The 20,088-nt window shown below is 40.3% G+C and overlaps 2 protein-coding genes across 6 annotated transcripts in view; one reads left to right on the top strand and one right to left on the bottom strand.

Annotated features, from left to right (window-relative positions):
- Nucleotides 1–286: 286 nt before the first annotated feature.
- On the bottom strand, nucleotides 287–8,155 carry dcaf8 (DDB1 and CUL4 associated factor 8). 2 transcript variants are annotated; one of them, XM_034209202.1, is made up of 13 exons: nucleotides 7,894–8,155; nucleotides 7,346–7,418; nucleotides 7,166–7,261; nucleotides 6,262–6,935; nucleotides 5,918–6,058; nucleotides 5,113–5,207; nucleotides 4,509–4,619; nucleotides 4,258–4,388; nucleotides 3,661–3,768; nucleotides 3,272–3,402; nucleotides 2,934–3,053; nucleotides 2,358–2,474; nucleotides 287–2,225 (listed from the first exon to the last, which is right to left on the bottom strand). In XM_034209202.1, the coding sequence occupies exons 2-13, from the start codon at nucleotides 7,380–7,382 to the stop codon at nucleotides 2,118–2,120; spliced, it is 1,869 nt and encodes a 622-aa protein (XP_034065093.1). In that variant the 5' UTR covers nucleotides 7,383–7,418; nucleotides 7,894–8,155; the 3' UTR covers nucleotides 287–2,117. The 2 variants fall into 2 exon arrangements, with proteins under 2 accessions (XP_034065093.1, XP_034065100.1); XM_034209209.1 differs by having other exon boundaries at nucleotides 7,651–8,146.
- A 3,587-nt stretch (nucleotides 8,156–11,742) lies between these two features.
- Nucleotides 11,743–20,088, top strand: part of LOC117542211 (guanine nucleotide exchange factor VAV3-like) — a 50,522-nt gene continuing 42,176 nt past the window's right edge. For all 4 annotated transcript variants that reach the window (XR_004568396.1, XM_034209765.1, XM_034209766.1 and 1 more), the window contains exons 1-2: nucleotides 11,743–12,146; nucleotides 16,032–16,148. Coding sequence is in view for 3 of the 4 variants with exons in the window: in XM_034209765.1 (XP_034065656.1) it covers nucleotides 11,943–12,146; nucleotides 16,032–16,148 (321 nt within the window). In the remaining variant the exon portion in view is untranslated. The remainder of the gene's footprint in view (nucleotides 12,147–16,031; nucleotides 16,149–20,088) is intronic.

Genomic DNA, 20,088 nt, shown 5'->3' on the forward strand with positions numbered 1-20,088 from the left:
GACCTCTTTAACACGAAAGTTGATTTCCTTTATGGGGAACGTAGGGTCCACATTTTTTGGAGCTGGGTCAGGTTTGGACCTCTTGTGTTCTGCTAATATTTGCACAGCATATCAATCAATTACATGAATCTAAAGACATCCCTAAAGTGTGTTCTGTGAGGAAGCCATCATTCTCCAACTCTAAGTGAATATACAGCAGCCTGCAAAACTGGTAAAAGCAAAAGACTTCACAGAGTACTTATTTGTCGGTCGATAAATAAAATGAATATTACACGAGACCATGAAATGACAACAACATCAAGAGCACTGTCTTTTTGTTTATTGCACGAATCGTACATATTTCCAACTTAACTGGTAGAACGCAATATTAGGCAGTGGTGGACAAAACAATTGTTCATCTAACGCCTTATGTATACAAGATGCCAAAAATAGCCAGTGGGAAAATCTGGATAGAACTTTCTCAATTGATGGATTAAGATTTAGCAAGGAAATACTATTTAGCCTTTTCCTTGAACAAGAAATAGAATCTAATACTTGAAATGACAGCTGATCTGTTCATAACAGAGGGATGCCATTCATAAAAAGAAAAATAGAACAAAAATGGTGCCTCATGTATTTTTCTCTTGATTTTAAAAGTCTCCTCATATAGAATATAAACCTCTGCATCAATACCAATCAAATGGTTTGACATCTTTTTTATTTTTTTTGGAGTCAAACAGCATTTGCGTACGTTGTTTTTTTTTTTTTTACAGTTTTAATATATATTTATATATGTACATATAAATTCAACTATGAGTTCTCATAGAAAATGAGAAAAGCTGGACTTTATCGCTCTCACACAACAAATGACTGGCAAGAACATTGACCCCCCCCCCTCTCCTCTTTCCTAACAGGTGGTGCGCTAACCTTCTAACACACGACTTAGATCAAATGTGTGTCTAATATTTGTCGTTGAGACAATTATTTTTAACTTTTAGCGTCACAGATGGATTTTGGGGAACCACTCAATTGTCACATTGGTAGTTTTTAAATTGGGATTCAATCCAGGTTGAATCTTGCTTTTTTTTTTTAAATGTCAGATCCCCTCACCATCCTATGCGATTTGCCTCAACATTTAATCTTTCCTTTCAAAGATGGAGAACGAGGGAGGAAGAAAGGAAGGAGGAGGAGGGAAGATTGGTGGAAGCAATCCTCAGTCAAAAAACTCTTAAGTGCAAAATATCTCCCCACTCAAATAATCAATAGAAATTAACTAAACTTCACTGTGGGGTCTCCAATGAAGGATACAAGACAAAAGCTCTTCCCCCCCAAAATCACACTCGGTGCACATTTTGTCTTTGTCTCAAACTAAAAGCTTCCCTGATTCAAAGTGCACTCAGTAGTGAAGGGGAGGGGGTGATGCAGAGAGGAGGGGGGAGGAAGTAGCATGTCTGGTGATGCAGCATGTAGGGATGTAGTAGTCCTCCTGCACAAGCTCAGAGCCAGAAATCAATATGAGACTGGGGCGATGCAGAGTACACTGGGGGTTCCCTCCTTAAAATCTTAAAAGGGAGTCACATTCAAGGGGATGGTTTGAGGGTACCATTCTACCCCCTGCTGACCCTCCCTCCATCAGCACAGAGAGCTCCAGAGAAGGTGTGTTACTAAGAGAGAAGGGACGCCTGCTGGTGGTGTAGCTTCCTACAGGGTACCTAAAGAAGAGGTGCTTGTTGCCATACATGCACAGTACAATGTTCTGGGGCTAGGCAGAGCTTAGAGATAATGTATAGACAAGCAGGAGCCTCCAAGGGGCTCGTAGGGGTGTAAGCACTCACTAAACCTCTTTGTACAATTCCCCAAAATCAGGATTCTGGAAGTGTGTATATAGTCTTTAGTTGTCATTTGCACACACACAACTGCTGGGAAACCAGGCGTTAAGCATCTCTTCTTCAAAAGTATGTTTAAGTAAATGTGTGTTTTCATCTCTGTGAGACTGTATATGTATGAGGAAAAACAAGTCTGTGGCTCGTCTGTGTTTGAGTGTGCCAGTGTGTCAATAGTGCTTGCCTATGTGCATCAATTCAAGGGCAATACAGTGTGTATGCATGTGTGTGTGGGTCTAAGTATGTGTGTGTAGCTCAGGAGGACATGCACTGGACGTTGTCTGGACCTCCCTCCTCTTCATCGGAGGAATCTGGAGAGCTCCACGACTCGTCTGTGTCTGCGTCAGCACCCTCACGGCGGGCCTGTATCCAGACAGAGAGAACAGAGACAAATCAGACTATTAATGGCTGATATAGTATGCCAACAAGGTGCACACTGGGAGAAACTTCCAAAAGAACAAAGAAATTGGGGTGTTGTATTGTTTGAGTGTTTACCCTGGGAGGCCTTCTGTTCCTCATGTGTCTCATCAGGAACCACAGCAGCTGGGTGTCGTACTGGTCGCCATGACGAACACTGTCTTCATCTCGCTCCCGCTTGTTCTTCTTCATCACCTTCACAAACACAACCGACAGGTGTTAGTGTGGAGAACAAAGGGGAAAAGAATATGCCTTTGAATTTTCACTACTTTTTCAAACTTAAAAAGAGCCACTTGAATAGCCATTATTGCCATATTATGGGAAGTAATGATAACAATTCAAGCAGGAACAAGGAAGATTAAGTTGACCTCCATCCATAACAATACAGAGTTAGCTTTTTTGCAGTGCAATAGACATTTATAATGGACAGTTCAGTTAAATGAAACCTTCATTTTTTATTTCAAATAACTGGTTTAGATAAATGAGTAAAACTGGGTTTGTACAATATACATGCACAGACTGTTAAAAATGATTCTAAATGGTTTAACTCAAGCCCTGTCTCTACAAGGAAGTGGGAGAAATGTTACCACAACAAAGAGTATAATAGACAAACCCATAAAAAGCAGAATTAAATGTAGGGATGATTTAAAATACCTCTTTCAGACCCTTGAGTCCAGTGGGGCACTCAGCTGTGGGGGCCCACAGTTTGACGTCGTGGTCCAGCCCGCTGGTGGCCATGCCTGGCAGATGGGGGTGTGGCTCCAAACAGTTCACCTGTCATTGTCGAGGGGGGAGAAAAATGACTGAGATGAAGTTTACGATACATTGAATATTCTTGGGATGCATGTCTTGGCAGTAAAACTCTACTGTGAATACAACCAGATGAAGACAACGAGATTACAGAAGCACTACCGAGTGTGTTTGTACAGCCTTTGCCAAGTAATCTAGTTTGAACCCAACAAAACAATATAAATTCTCTGTCTTTGACTCACCACTCCTCCCCTGTCTCCCTCCATAAACTGGACAATGCGAGCAGAGTTCTTGTCCCACAGGTAGATGTGTCCGCAGTCACTGCCACTGACCACAAACTCACTGCACGGCCCATAGAAGTTCACCCCCTTCACTGTGAGAAAGAAAAGTGGACACAGTTTCAATCTATGTGATAACCAAATCGTTTAACAGTCCTGCAGTACAGATTCAGGAGAAAAGCACACCACATATACAGTTCTAAACAGCATGAATGATTGGTTAACAGGTAAATGCTTCGGAAGTTGGGCCAAAACTGATGTGGTTGATTTTGGAAACTATGGTCTTTAAGCAACGAGTGCATCTTTATTACTGTTCTTACATGCTTGCTATAAATAGGAACTGAAATGAGCACCTGTAGCATTATTGCGGTGACCCTTGTATCTCCTGCGATAGTCTGCCCCGTCACTGTGGTTGGAGTCAAACAGGTAGATGTCCTCATCGTTGTAACTGATCAGGAGCTCTGCACAGAAAGAAAATGATGTTTGGTTTCTTTGAACGCAATGTTTAGCCAAGTTTTCGAAGAGAGAATAAATTGGATTTAGTAGATTTGTGTATCTCGCTCTAAACTCGACCTTAGTGATGTTCTGCAAAGATGAGAGCACATGCTTTTATAGAATAATCCTCATTCTGTGTATGTTTCACTGATTGCATTGTGGTTGCATCAGGAAGGCTGAGAAGGCCTGAAATGTTGGTATTTTCAAAAAGTAGCATCAGGTAAAGGGATCATTATTTTGTTCATAACCGAATTCGAAAAAGGGTACAGATAATCAATATACATTTACATATAAATAGGAAACAGGATTATGTAGATTGCAGGGAAATTAAACCATGCCTTGGAATGCTAATCTACTGTATTTTCTTACAGCATGCATGCTATTCTGTACTTATGATGTAAGATAACCATTTTGAATGCTTCGACTTTTTCTTTCAATGTTAATCAGTGTTTTACCTGTGCCATCGTGGCTGTACACAAGGCAGGTGATGTTGGTTTTGGACTCACTGGATACCAGATGTGAGGGACAAAACTTTTTCAGTACACCATTGTTGTCGTTCTCATTGATCTTCCTCTGGTCATAGATCCTAAAGAGGGTGAGAGAAAGAGACAGTGAGAACAGAAGAAATACATTCAGAAGTGACATCGAAGAAATAGAAAGAAACAATATTCAATTTGATGATACTTTATCAAAACCTGCTTCATACCTCACATACTGATCCCTTCCTCCCACAGCAAAGTGTTGTGTCTTCGCTGGGTTGACATAGATGGTGTACAAGCCCACTTTTTTATCCCCCTCCTTTACGGTCACCAGTTTACTGCCAATGAAAGGAGACACAAAGGAAAGGCACGTATTAGCTCTGGGGACAGAGCGATTTATACTGTATCAAACGCAGGAAAAGTGAAAAGAGAAAGTTGTTGAATAGAGGACGTTCACCAACATGGAGTGAAAGGAGGTTTGGGTAACAACACTGCTAACATGGTCTAAAAAGGCCAGTTATATTAAAACAAGACACTGCCTGAACAGAAATCAGTGATTAGAAGTGTATTAATAATAATAATTCCTTACATTTATTATAGCGCTTTTCAATGACTCAAAGCACTTTACATATACACACATATCATACATGCAATGGTCAGATACTGTGGACAATACCCACAGGAGCAAGTTCAGGTGAAGTGTCTTGCCCAAGGACACACCGGTATTGTGTCATAGTTTATGATATTTTCCTCACCTATTGCAAAAGCCAAATTCAATTCCTGAGGTGAATGAATTTAAACTTGGACAACTTTAATTACGGTATCACTCACTTGGCGGGACGGTCAAGGCGCAGGTCAATACCAAACACCACAGCGTCCTCCCCCGCAGACAGAAAGGAGCAGGGGGAGTCTGGCTCCAGGGCCAGCTGGAACAAAAACAAGTAGAAACTAATATAAGCGCCTTAAAGTTGTATGCCTTTACAAAAAAAGTCAAGTTGCAACTTTCATGTCTGTCCTAAATGTCCACACTTCATAAATGTAACCTATTAGACAAGATATTGTGTTTTGCAAGGTAGGGCTGCTCCATTATGGCACAAATCATAATCTCGATTATTTGGGTCAATAATTGATATCACGATTATTAAAAACGATTATTTACATTTACTTTGAAAACATCCATTTATTGAAAAAAATTGTGAACAGTGTGTTTTTAACAGTTGATTACCCTGAAGTTTAAGTATAATTAAACTGAAAAACCAATAACAAATAAATAATCGTTTTATTTCGGTGATGTTGTTTTCATGATCGTTGCAAGCTAAAATCGTAATTGCGATTGAAATACGATCAATTCAATGTAATTAATGTATTCACAGTTAAAAAATGCAATCATAATGGAGATATGTGAAATGAGACACCCAGAGGAACTATCCAAAGTTTTAGAATAGAGTCCAAGATGGTAAACAAAAAGTATTTACAACACATCTAGAATTTGAAAAAACCTTGGCCTTTCTAATCTTATCAGTTTGTCCTTGGGTCAAAGTGGAGCTTTGTGCCACATTTGAATGCATTCCCCTCAAGTGTTTCTGAGATATACTGCATTCACACATCCATTGGCAAATACAGTACGGCCACTCACCTTGTGTGCCGCCCCTTTATGCTGAGCTACCCGCTTGGTGTTCTTGCAGCGCTGTGTGGCAGAGAGCTCCGCCACTCTGATCTGCCCATCTCGAGCACACATGGCCAAGGTGGAGTCCCCACTGTGAGGCAGGAACTTTGCCTGTGTACATGAAGGGAAGGGGGAGACTCATTTTAAATGTCCGACTTCATTGGTCACTTCGTTGCCACTACTCTCCTGTTTTATTCTTTAACTAATCATCAATATAAAGCTATGACTCACCCTCACAATGAAATCAAAGTATATCATTGCCTTTGGTTAAATGGTAGAGCTGCAACGTTGGTCAAGTGTTTTGCTTTCCTTACCTGAAAGACATTGCTCTTGTGGCCACTGTCAAACTCCAGCTCAGCACGGCGGATCGCCCAATCCCAGATGACCACTCGCAGGTCATCGCTGCCCGAAGCCAGGCGTGTGCCCGAGGGGTTGAAGTGCAGCGTGTTGACGCAGCCCGTGTGCCTCTCCAGCCGGCCCTGCAGCTCCAGCCTCTGCACCAGACCCCGCGCTCCACACACACGCCTCACAAACTGGTGTCCCCCCCTGCCGATCTCCCTGGAGCGCAGCGAGGGTATCGACCTCCATATAGGGGCACGCATGTCACGGACCTCTGCTCCCAGCCACGCCTCCATAGCCTCGTTATCGTCGTCATCATCATCTTTCTGTTCTTCTTCTTCTTCTTCGTCGTCATCGTCGTCGTCATCATCATCTGAGCTGGAGGAGTGATTGGTGCCGCCGCCAGGTCTATTCCTCTTTCTGGCTGCTCTTTTCTCGCGATCTTTATCCCTAACTCTCTCCCGTCTGCCTCCCTCGCTCTCTCTGTCACCATCCTCAGTCAGGGAGTAAAGACCGCTTCCATCCATGCTGTCTGTGTCTTCTTCTTCCTCCTCCTCCTCCTCCTCCTCTCCCTCTCTGTTTGCCCTCATCCCTCCTTCCACATCTGGCATAGGCTTGTCCCCTGAAGCCTCTCCTGTTTCTTTGGGATCTACAGAAATAGGAAAAGTCAGAGCCATAGAGGACTAGGTCAAGACATTTCTGTCTCACTGGGAGATTCAACAAAAAGTGCACGACTGCTACTGGTATCAATGTTACATTTGCATTTAAAAATGAACATACATTAAAAATGATCAAAGCAAAGTCTCTACCACTAATACTATATACTCTGTTAAATAAATACACTTTTAAGTTGCTGTTAAACAAAAAGAATGTGGATACCATCTTGAGATGAAGACTGTGTTTGTCCCTCTTTACTTCCAGAGGCACCTTCCTCCTTGTGTTGATCTTCTTCTGGATCTTTTTCTTCAGAGCCACCTGGTAAAAAACACTCAAATTAAGTACCCTAGGAACAGGTAGTCTATATAAATAGTTAGTCACTTTCTTGCACTGATCCTTTACCTTTCAGCGCAGTAGATTTGACTTCAGGTTCAGCCATTGTGTCTCTTTGTCCTGCGTCGCCCCGAGAGGGAACCTTTGATCGAAAACAAAATGCAGGTTGTTAACGAAACACATTAACTAGGGCTATTATTGAGATGATAAACTACTTGTATTCTTTAGTAAGCCAACACTGTTGCTTGCAGTCACTAATCTGTTGCCGCACTGTGCGCCGTGGGGCACAAGTAACCTGTTAGCTCTTCCAAACTAACAGCGAGGCTAATTTTAGTACCCAGTCCCACTGCCTGCAAACACATAAACAAACTTACTTGCTTGGTAGCTGTCTCACAGGCCTGACTTTCTTATTACTGCATTTAAACAGTGCATTGTCTTCTACAGTGCTTGACAATCTGTCATTGTTATTGTCGTGAGCTAATGCTAACTAGCCTGCGTGTGGCTAACACAAATGAAACTAAATACTGCTGAATCCTGCGTAAGCACCAAACAGCTGGTTGTCAAAAGGCAAGCAGTAAGCATTGCTCGTGGTTGCTAACTAGCATAGCATGCGTTACCTCTACTCGAAGGCCCGACGAGGCGTACTTCTCAGTTTAGTCCTAATCTTTATTGCAGATTTATGCTCTCCAATTCACTGCTTAGCAATTGAGCTAAGTGCCGTGACAAGGGATCCTCTGGCCGTAAATACACGACATTAGGAAAGCGTGCATAAAGGTTTTTGCAAAAGACAGACTATAAAGCAAGCAAGGTTGACGACTATGTTTATGTTTTGACGGGTCTTTCTTTTTTGTTTTTTTGGTTCCATTTCCGGTGTCGTGCTTGTTTCGGTTTTTTTCGCCGGAAGTTTACAGTACAATTACAAAAATAATACTGTATACATTAAACATCCATGATACAGAGGTGGAAGAAGTACTTACATTCTTTACTTTATTAAAGGTAGAAACACTTTGATTTGAAAATATTCCATTTCAAGGGAAAGTCTTTGATTCAAAATGTTGCTCAAGTGAAGTACAGAAGTATTGTCAGCTAAATGTACTTAAAATATGAAAAGTACAAGTACCCATTATGCACAATGGCTGTGGTGAAACTATCATATTATTATAGCATTTAAATGTTGCAGTTTGTTATATTAAGACAGTTTTAGATTTATTTTCAATATATATTGCTAGTTCAATACTGCACTATGTCATACAAATGCCATGTGTTTTAACAGTAGCTGGTAACTATGGCCGTTAAAATGTTTTAATGAAGTAAAATAAATTCTTCCAAAATGCTGTTGAGTAGAAGTATAGAGTAGCATACAATTGAAAAGTTAAGTATACATATACAAAATAGTACTTAAGTACAGTACATCTACTTCACACCACTGTATACATTATAAACAGTATCAAGTTCAAAGGCTTTATTGTCATATGCACACTGATGCTATAGTGTAGATATAGCAATGCAAATCTTAAGTCCCAAGCTATGCAAACAATGCAACATATATATATATATATATATATGACATAAAACAAATTCAAAAATAAGAATACAAAAAATAAAATAACAAAAATATTGCAAGAATAAACAGTAGAATAGAATATGCACATTTAAATATTGTAGTGAAAACATTACTGTTTATTGTGGTGATTAACATTAAGATAAATAAATTGTCTGACCTCCTCTCTCTCCAGCGTCTCGTCGCCATCGGTGATCAGGCCGATGACGGTCGTGTCGTCAGCAAACTTCACATTGGTGTTGGAGCTGTGTGTGGCCATGCGGTCGTGTGTGAAAAGGGAGTACAGGAGAGGGCTGAGCTCACAACCCTGAGGTGCTCCGGTGTTGAGGATCAGGGTGGAGGACGGCCTGGGGTCTGCCCGTCAGGAAGTTCAGGATCCAATCACAGAGGACGCTGCTGAGCTAGATGACAAGCTTGGAGGGCACAATGGTGTTAAAAGCTGACCTGTAGTCAATGAACAGCATTCCCACATGTGTCCATGGGGTCAAGGAGGGAGGAGGTGATGTGGGTTTTGACTAACCGCACAAAGCACAAATGACGATGGAAGGGAGTGCCACTGGGTGGTATTCATTGAGGCTGGTGTTTTAGTCTTTTTGGGGACAGGAACGATGGTGGAGGATTTGAAACATGCGGGGACTATGCAGCAGTGCCCTGTTGATATATGTCCGTGAACACCTCTGCCAGCTGAACTGCACACACCCTGAGAACAGGGCCAGGGATGCCATCAGGCCTAGGAGCCTGGTGCGGATGAACCCTTAAAGGATCTCAACATCTGCCCTTTTAAAAATGGCTCGTGGGCCTTCTGTACCTCCACAGCATGGCTGCTCTCAAAATGTGCATAAAAAGAGTTCAGCTCATCTGGGAGAGACACACGCAGACAATCCCCCAGCACCACCTGATGTCCCTTTGCAGTCAGTCATTGTTCTTAGTCCCGCCCACATGGCACCCCCCTGTTGTCAGAGCCTTTAGACTCCACTTTGTAGTTTCTATTTGCACTGCTAATGGCTCTGCAGAGCACGTACCTTGAGTTCCTGTACTTGTCCAAATCTCTGCCTCTGTGTGCGATAGGCCACACTTTCAGCTTGACACAGACCTAACCGTTTGTCCAGGGCTTCTGGTTCAGTCTATAAATCATACTTAAAAAAATCTGATAGAAATATAACTGTTCTCTTTAATGCTTAATTGATCAAAATAAATACTCAATATACCTGTATTCAGGATAGAATACATACAACACATAGTCTGAATCATATGACCCATAGATCTCTGAAGATCTGTTGTCAAGTTCAATGTGAGCGGCTCTGGCTGGTGACATTCTGGCAGTGAGGCCACCGTCTAACTCAAAGCTAATTGTATAATGGGCATCATAGTGGAATTGATCATGCCAGGTCACACAACAGAGCAGACCCCAAGAGGCTAATGCCCTGAGATGGCATCCAGCTGTCACTCAAAATAGACGCCACCCTAATAATTTTTAACTTCAAGCCTTAGTAAAAAATACACAGGGGTGTTATATTGAATGTAGCCCCCCTAAAATTGTCATGAATAGGGAGTTAAGCTACAGGGACCAACATTACTGGCTTATTACTGCTGGAAAGTTGGGCAATTAACATAGGTTTTATGGAGATTGACTTGTTTTTGTAGTTTCAAGTAACCATTTGATGAACTGCATTCATGGCACTTCTGCATAAGCTTCACATGAGGTTGTGGCTTGGTTTTCACCCTCTGTTTAAAACACTGCACTTGTCTATTACCTGTCTTAAACCCCCATTGCAAAATAGCCCAGAAGTTCTCTGAATATATTATGAGAAAAACTTGCTGCACGTTTACAGTAGATCTCAGGTAGAGGGTGGAGATATTAAGAAAGGAGCGGTACTGTATATTATAATGTCCCTGCATGGGACATGGGAGCCAAATCTGAATGGCTTGTTGAATCACATGTTTTCTGACATCGGCAGCTCAAGAAAAAACGAACTGGAGTGACTTATTGCACAGTGGGTTGGGCACTCAAAATGCCCAAATATGCAAAAGCATCAGAAAAATATGTTTTTCATATGTCCCCTTTAAGTAATCAAGAGGGCAAGTTTCCTTGCTAAACCTACTTACTCTTATATAAGAAGTTGTAGTTTATGAGCCAATATCTGCGGAAACATCTGTCTCCCTCACTTAGGGTGAAACAAGATGGGATCCCTCCGCTTCCTTCCTGTGTTTATGTCGTGGCCTTGATGACAGCGATCTACAGTAAATCCCATGGAAGGAGGATGTCCTTCTCCCCATATTTGTTATCCCTCGATTCTTTACTATATCTGACTTGTAAAAAACGCAAAAACAGTTTTCACAGTTTCTCTAAGAACTCAGATTACAGTCACCTGTCAAAACTGTCTATAATCCACATGGAATGTCAACTGGTAGTGGGTGATTGAGGGATTACTGCAACACACACAGTTTTTCATAGAATAAATAGATACACTGTTTTTGAATGAAGAAAAAGTACTAAAATAGTTACTGTCACAAAATGCCGTTGATCAACATTTATCGAGGAAAATCTAAATTTTGGATTGATATTATTTTTTTCATTCATGCATTAGTGGGATTTTGGATTACTGTTTCAGACAATGCATATATTTCTTAAAACAAATTCTTTAAAAATGTGATGGGCATATAGGCCTAGTTTATTAAGCAATCGTTCAGAAATAATAGATTTATTAAAAAATGCTTTATATTGAATGAAAAACCAATTTCCATTTAGATTATGTATATGTGAAATTACTTAAAATTGCTGCCAACAGCTAGAAGAGCTTCCTATATAAAGTGTTACAACTTGATAAGCAGCAAGGGGAAGGCTTACGCACATTGTACGACCACCTCTGTGGAAACAGTGTCACAGAGGGAGGAAGGGGAAGTTCACACATGCAGAGGGGGTTTCAGACAGACTCCCAGCTGTGCAGCGTCTAAAAGCTGCAGCTCCCCCCCCCCTCCAGAGGACATGAAGGAGTTCAGAGAGACGAGGGGACGCCGCTGAGCGCAGCTACCATGCCGTGCACAGGCTTCAGATAGGGACAAAGTTTACACATTTGGTACTAACCTTCTGTTTTCACCGACAACATGGAGTACTGGAGGCAGTGTGCGATGTGGCTGATCAGCTGCAACGTGCTGCCCGCCAACCACCGGGTGACTGCGGACACCGCGCAGGTGTTCGATCTGGCGCAGACCCTGCGGGACGGGGTGCTGCTGTGCCAGCTGCTCAACAACCTGAAACCTCACACCATCAACCTGAAGGAGATCAATCTCAGGCCGCAGATGTCACAGGTAGAATCTTCAGCTCTGCTTTCAAAGCAACTTTACTGTGGTGGTAACGTGTGCAAACAGAGGAACTGCGTAACTGTGGTGAAGTTAAAATTGTTGCCAGACAGACATTAGTAATAAAATAAGATGTAGACCTACTATTGATCCCAATCTGGTCCCAATTCACCATTGATAGGACATTGCACATGAATAATGTGCAATGTAATTTAGGTAACTAACATACAATAACAAAAATACAAAAAATATATGTATATCAGCAGAAGATAAACAAAATATACAAAACAGTGAATATCAATAATGAAGGATATATATATATCTATATATATATAGATATATATATATCTATATATATATAGATATATATATATATAGAATACACAATATACATACACATATACAGAATGGAAGGCAGTACATTAGGCTTGTCCAACCTATCAAACTCCCAAAATGTAAACATTGAATATATGATATACACTTCCAAACACTACACTACAATGTACGTTCCATTACATTCATGTGATTAAAAGCGTGCCAGAATAGTTAATTTAGTGTTACACGTCAATGTAAGTTAATTTACTAAATATCACGTGCTCCAGAATCAATTAGCCCTGTTAGTGGGGGAAATCAATTCAATGTCACTTATGCTTATTAACACTGACAGAAAAATGTGTTCTGGTTTGCATGAACTTAGAAGGCTAACACAATGATGCTTTTAAAGGAACAATTAGACACATATAGGTCTCTTGACAAACCATTCAAAACCTCACCTCAAAACAACACATTACATATGGTAAAAATGTGCATTATTCCAGGCTTCTTTAGAGTGTATTGGGGTGTGAGAGGAATTATCTTCCTTTAGGATAATACACAAAAGTAGTGAAGATAAGGCAAGCTTATCATACTTTTTAATCCGTCAAACTCCTTACATTCAAGTCCAGATAGTGTAAAGCCATCCTCTCTCCTGTGGTGCTGTGTCACTGTAAGCATTTCATAAAAGGGAGGCGTGTGGCGTGTGTGTTCGGATCAGGGGGTCACAGGTTCAAACCCCACTGCAGTCAGCATGTCGTTGTGTCCCTGGGGAAGACACTTCACCACAAATTGCTCCTGTGGGGATTCTCCACAGTATTGAGTATGTAAGTCGCTTTGGATAAAAGCGTCTAACATGTAATGTAATGTAATACAAATAATGCGACAAAATGACCTCTAAATCATTTGGAGATCTAATATGGACAAGGCTTCCTCTGCCTACTTCATCTAAATATGATTGATTCAAAGCGATTCATTATTTACCTTCCTCTATGTGTTTTTAAATCTTACTTTAAGCAAATGCAACTCTCTTTTCGCACAGAGATGGTCCCAGGCTTAACCTCTTTTCACCTCTTTACCCGTAATGTTTGCCTCTGTCACTGGAGAGGCCTGATCAAATCCCGGCTTTGATCCACCCATTTGTTCGGGAACTTTTACTATGTGTGTGCAGCAGCTTTAAGTTGTCTCGCAACTCAGTTTCAAACCATGTTTAGTTAGTCATTAGGAGATTTCTTACACTTATAAATAGTGAAAGCTCAAAACTACACATTTTCATTCAAAACAGATCACAAATTTAAAATCTCTTTTATATTTAATAAAACAAAAGGAAGAAAGAAATTAAAAGCATATTTGACTTGCTCAGATATAATCGAGATAGCTATAGCTGCAAATAATCTGAATACAAAAAATCAGCTTGGGTTTTCAAACTACTGTTAGGCCTACTACTACTATATATAGTAATGTGTCACTATAGGAACAAGACTTCCTTTTGCCGGTGATGAGATCTTTATCTTCTTATAAGTATGACACATATGACACATGATTATCTAGTCAGGCTTTGAACACGTACAATTCCAAGTAATCGTAATCTTAATCTATTAAGGTCAAAGAACTCCTAATTTAAAAAGACACAGTATGAAGCGCACACACACAACGTTTTGATATGAGCAGGTGTGATAATTTCTTACTGGACTTCATCTAAAGGGTGCAACTGTATTCTTATTTGTTTGCTTGAAATGTTGCATCACCACAATCTCTGTACAATTATTATCAGTTTTACATTTCTTTCACTGCCATAAATGAATGGAGACATGTAGTCAAAATTACATATCTTGCCTACAAAAATCTTAGCCTCCATAAAAAATGAAATCCCTCCCAGTAGGGCATCGCATTGTGCTCCGTGGTATAAACTGTTGTGCATGTGCTCTGTCAGTGCATGTCTACTCGTCTCTTATCTTCTTGATGGACAATAAGAGCAAACCCATGGCATAATGTCCTGAACAATGGCTAGCCATAGCCTGCAGCTGTAGGCCATCTGAATATGGTCCATGTATGTCAGATTTGAAATGGTCCTTTCTTTGTGCCCCGCTGACCTAAGATCTTGGAAATGGAAATAAGGGCATCAAAGTAATGTACTGCAGGATGAGAGTGCAGTGTACTGAGGCCCCTTCTATATGTGAGGCCTCAGTTCAAATACAAAATATGGATTGTGACAGTAATATTGTTATGTGTGGATAAAAGACCCTCAACATAGCCTCTGCTTTTGATCTATATTTGTTCATATAGAGAGGATAAGACAAGACACTTCAGCTGTACTGCTAAACATCAATACATCTGAGCACAAACATGGCAATAAATGATTAAAATATATGCAATATAAGATCATCAGAAACAGGATTTTGACTAAATACTGCAAAAGCAAACCCTCCTTCAATAATTTTACTGTACCAAGAAAGACGTGCACTTTTACTTTATAGTTTTTTCATCCTTGAAGCCAAGAATGCAGTGTTTTCAAAGAAGATGAGAGGAAAGTGAGTATCCACCAGGACTGAGGCTGTAATCAGGAGTAAGAGGCTGATGGTGGTGCAAAGCCATCATGTTCATGCACTTCCTCCGCAGACTAACAGGGCCCCGGGGGGGTCGGTGGAGTGATTACAGGCGTCTCCACGATGAGCTCAAATGATAAAAAGGAGCCTATCTATCCGCAAGAATCCGCTCTGTATTTGCTACACATTATCACATACACAATTTCTAGTTTAGTAATATCACTAATGTGCACACGGGCTAACTATGCTGGTACACATGTTTATAGCTTGTTTATTGTTGATGAATGCTTAAGGTGTTGTTTTTTTGACAATGCTATTTGACCTCTTGAACCACTCGCCATTGTCTTTTTGAATGTTTTTTGGTTTTCTTCCCACCGAGACACAGATCCTTAACAGGAAGTGACACCAAAAGAGCACATGGTTTCTTTCACAAATGACATTTTTCGTTTTCATTTTCAGTTTGCTTTGTTTTATGTGCGGTTCACCTTCACTTTTTTCAAGTGGACTTCTTGTGCTCTTTGCTTGCATTATGGTGTTACTTTAACTTTGTCAAGGTGAAATCAAATAAAGGGTAAATTCTTCAAACAAACAAAAAATAAATTTAAACAGTCGTCACTAAGCATGCAAAAGGGGCATATAAGTGCGTGCCTATTCTTGATGTTTAAAGCATTACATTTTATTTTTAAAACATTGAACAGCCACAACATTTCTCTCCATAAACACTAAAGTTGTTACTCTGAAGAATCTGTAGACTACGTTGTTTAGTCCATAGAATATATACAATTCAGTTGATCTAAAGTACTTTCACCTTATAAATATATTTGTAAAATATAAATATGAAACTATTTCAATAAAATAATTGTGGAATGTGTGATGTATTATTTATAATCTTTCATTGTTGTGTGAGACATCTGACACACTGACCTCTCTAAACCTGGGCAGTAATTTATATGAAAGAATGTGTGAAAAAAATGCTTTGTGGAGACCAGGAATATTTCACAATTGATATCTAAAACGATTTTTTTTCTATTTGCAGTTCCTGTGCTTGAAGAACATCCGCACCTTCCTGACGTCTTGCTACGAGGTGTTTGGGATGAGGAAGACTTACTTGTTTGAAGCCTTTGATCTCTTCGATGTTCGAGACTTTGGAAAGGTAAAACCCTCATCCATTATTCTGTCACAACTCGAGGAAACAGTCCTCTGTCTTCACAACTGATGGTATTCTCCAACGATGCACATATTTCTTCTATTATTTTTCTGCTCTGCTTTCCTCTATCGGCTGCCTTCTTCTCTGGTTGCCATGATTTATGTACGTCTTTACAGGAAATCGCACATTTACAAGAAAATACGTTAGAGTGAGCAGTGTCTGTTGAATGTATATGACTTCTATTACAGCTATTATGCTAGCTGTCTAATTGATAGTATGTTTTACATTTTCTCCTTTGTTCAGTTGTTAGAAACCACAAGGGGAAATTGGTGACACATACATCATAACTGTGATGAAGTTTGCCTAATAGGGATCATATTTGTCATCAAAACTATTCCTACTTAACAAAACCTTATGGTGTCTTTAAAAACAAGACAACAAAATGAAACATATTTTATCCTTTGTTTGACATCTATTAGAAGGGAGGGATTTTACTGGCTGTCTAATCGATTGTGTTTGCCATTGTTCAGATGAAAAAAACATCAACAATGAGTTATAGTTTGCACAACAGCAATTGTAATGTCTTCTTACGAAACAAAACATAATGGTGTCTTGTGAAGAAATGTGAGAAAAAACACCTCAAAGACAGCAAAATACTTTTCTTTACCATAGTTCATAAAATCCTGGGTTTGCAGCTGCAACTACTCAGAAAAACCACAACAAAAAACAACAAAAAAAAGTTTTTACACAAGAGAAAGGAATTGTTAAATCTAGATCATGAAACTAGAATGTAATCAAAATGTCGTTGAAATGTCATCATTTAAAACCTGAAGATTATAAAAATGCTCATGAATCTGACTGCTTGAATATCCAGTCGCATATTTAGATTACTATGAAGGTTGAGGGAAGTCTAACAGTATGATATCGAGCCAGAGGTTTTCCTCTGAAGAAAGCATTGCATGTGTGTAAGTGAGTTTCAATTCGTCCCTCTCATTGACTGGTATTGCTTTTTCCGTGGCATTTGTTTACGGGATTGGTTGGCTTCTTTTTATTGCTGCATTTTTGTGGGAGCTGGTTTTAGTCCGAGTACACAGAGTTACCAGGCCAGTGGGTTTGTAGTGCGCTCCTCCTCGCTCGCAGCACAGGAGAATGATTTAACTGAAGAAAGCACGCTCACTTTGGAACAGCCTTTTCCCACAATACCCTGCTTCCATGCATTTAGTGCATACATTAGCTCGGAGCATCCTGAGTGGTCTCAGCATCTGTGTTATCCATGGGGAAATATAATAAGATTTCCTTCTGACTATATTGCCCTTCTTAATATCTGTACTGAATATATTTATTTTATTATTTAAAAATACAGAACATTAAGGCAGTTAAAGACTGAAAACCGTGTCAATGGGGCTTCATTTTGGAAAACTAATATCCTTTATGTAAATAATATCATATTTTCTTCCTATAATTTTATTAATTTGTCCGAACATCTTTTAGAACCCCCTACTGATAATTTGTGAGCAAATTTCAATTCAATGAAAAGTTCCTGCAGGCAAAAGCTATATTAAAAGTATTTCAATCAGGTGTATTATACATGGTTAATGTTTTTGATTCACTTCCCTGCAGAGAATAGCAACTGGTCTTTGGTTCTCTCTATAAGTGTGAGGGATTGCGTGCAGTTTCCCACACAGGCTCTCCTTTCTCTCAGTCCAGTGTGTTGCGCTCTAAAGAAGCTTGCAGTTAATCTGGCTGCTGATAATCCCGTAGGGGAGGTGCTGCCTGTAAATATGTACAGTACATACAAGCTGGGCTGCATAATCTCAGTCATGTCCAAGAGTTGTCCATCAGACAGACAAGCTTCACTAGTGGGAAGATTGTGCCGCATCTTTACTTGTTTGTTCATCATTAGTTAGGAATACGGGTGACAGCAGGTTCAGCGATTGGGTTGAATCGGCTCCAGGGAGGGTTGTTAAGCCAAACAAGAAATGCTCTTTCCTATTTTCCAGAAAACATTCAAAGGAGAACATCTCAAATCTCAGCCAGTCTAATCCACTCGGGTTGACTTGTGCCAACTCTGCCCGTAGACTAAGCATTAGTCCACTGAATATCTAATGAGAGCTCTCTAACCTACATTCCTCTGCAGAGTTTCTACAGGCTGCACCCGGAGGCCAACATGTGTTTACTTCTTCGCTCAACATAAAATGTGTCAACTTTGACTGTAGAAGCACGATGTTTACTTACTGCAAATGCAATGTAATGTCAAATGAAAAGTGAATGGACATTTAAAAAAAAAAATGTCTTCCCATAAAAAAAGAAATTAAATGTTTTCGCAAATTGTTCTCTCTTACTTTATTATTATAGAAAGTATAAAGCTACTGGCTAAGGGGTGATTGGCTTGGCATTAACAAACAGGAGAGAAGGCTAGCTTGGCTTGGTCTGAAAGAAACAAATTCCACCTTTCCTCTGAAACCAACAAATGAGTTTTTTAGTACAAATAAAACAAACAAGATACCTTTAGTTTGTGTGACGTTCTTAAAATTAGACCCTATTAGATGTTTCTCACATTACAGTTCATTTAGCTGACATTTTTATCCGAGGCATCTTACAAGGACAACACAAGAATCTGATATATTCCCTTAAGCCAAACCATAGTAAGTGCTTTTGATTTAGTTTCAAATGGGCTACAATTTATTATTTTTGGTTACATTACATTACATTGCATTTAGCTGACGCTTTTGTCCAAAGCGACTTACAATAAGTACATTCGACCAGGAAGACACAACCTTGAAGAAAACAGAATCATATAAGTATATCAGGTTTCATAGAGCCAAACATTTCAAGTGCTACTCAACTGGCTTTAGGTAATCCAGTCCTTTATTGGTATAAAAGTGCTTCGTTAATCGTTCTAACGCTCGAAGTGGAGTCGAAAGAGATGAGTTTTCAGTTTGCGCCGGAAGATATGCAAGCTATCTGCCGTCCTGATGTCAATGGGGAGCTCATTCCACCATCTTGGAGCCAGGATAGCAAACCCACGTGTTTTCGCCGATGGGAACTTGGGTCCCCCTCGCAGCGAGGGCGCAACGAGTCGTTTGGCTGATGCAGAGCGTAGTGCACGCGCTGGGGTGTACGGTTTAACCATGTCCTGGATGTAGGAAGGGCCAGATCCATTCGCAGCACGGTAAGCAAGTACCAGTGTCTTGAAGTGGATTCTAGCAGTTACCGGAAGCCAGTGAAGGGAGCGGAGGAGCGGAGTGGTGTGGGAGAATTTAGGAAGGTTGAAGACCAGACGAGCCGCTGCATTCTGGATGAGCTGCAGAGGTCGGATGGCACATGCAGGTAGACCAGCCAGGAGGGAGTTGCAGTAGTCTAGGCGTGAGATGACGAGAGCCTGGACCAGAACCTGAGTCGCTTTCTGAGTCAGCTGGGGACGTATCTTCCTGATGTTGTAAAGCGTGTATCTGCAGCAGCGGGTTGTAGCAGCGATGTTTGCAGTGAAGGACAGGTTGTTATCTAGGGTCACACCCTATTATTTTTGGTGTGTTGGGTTTAATGGCCGAGGCACAACAAAACGTGGGTTTTCAGTCCGCGACGGAAGATGTGTGGACTTTAATGTGTGTTCATATATGTAAATACTACAGCTTGAATAATGAATATGACAAAATAACTGTGACACAAACATGCACTTGTGACTTTGCCATTGCTTCCTTTTGCTTTCTTATCTTTTCATGCTGCTCTGAGAATTAAAGCTACACTTTATGAACAGGCCACACTCACCACGACGGTTTGAATTCAGCTCAGCTTGTGGCTTTCTTTCTCATGTGTCTCTGGTGGCTTTACCTACCGTCAGACATGTCAGTTGTGAGAACAACTTGGTTCAAACCTGTGTAGAATGATGTAAAATTCATTACAAAAAGTCAATTCGATTTTTTTTTTATGTTTCAGTGTGTTTCTA

This window comes from Gymnodraco acuticeps, unplaced genomic scaffold, assembly GCF_902827175.1.
Source record: "Gymnodraco acuticeps unplaced genomic scaffold, fGymAcu1.1, whole genome shotgun sequence".
NCBI classification, from domain to species: Eukaryota; Metazoa; Chordata; class Actinopteri; order Perciformes; family Bathydraconidae; genus Gymnodraco; species Gymnodraco acuticeps.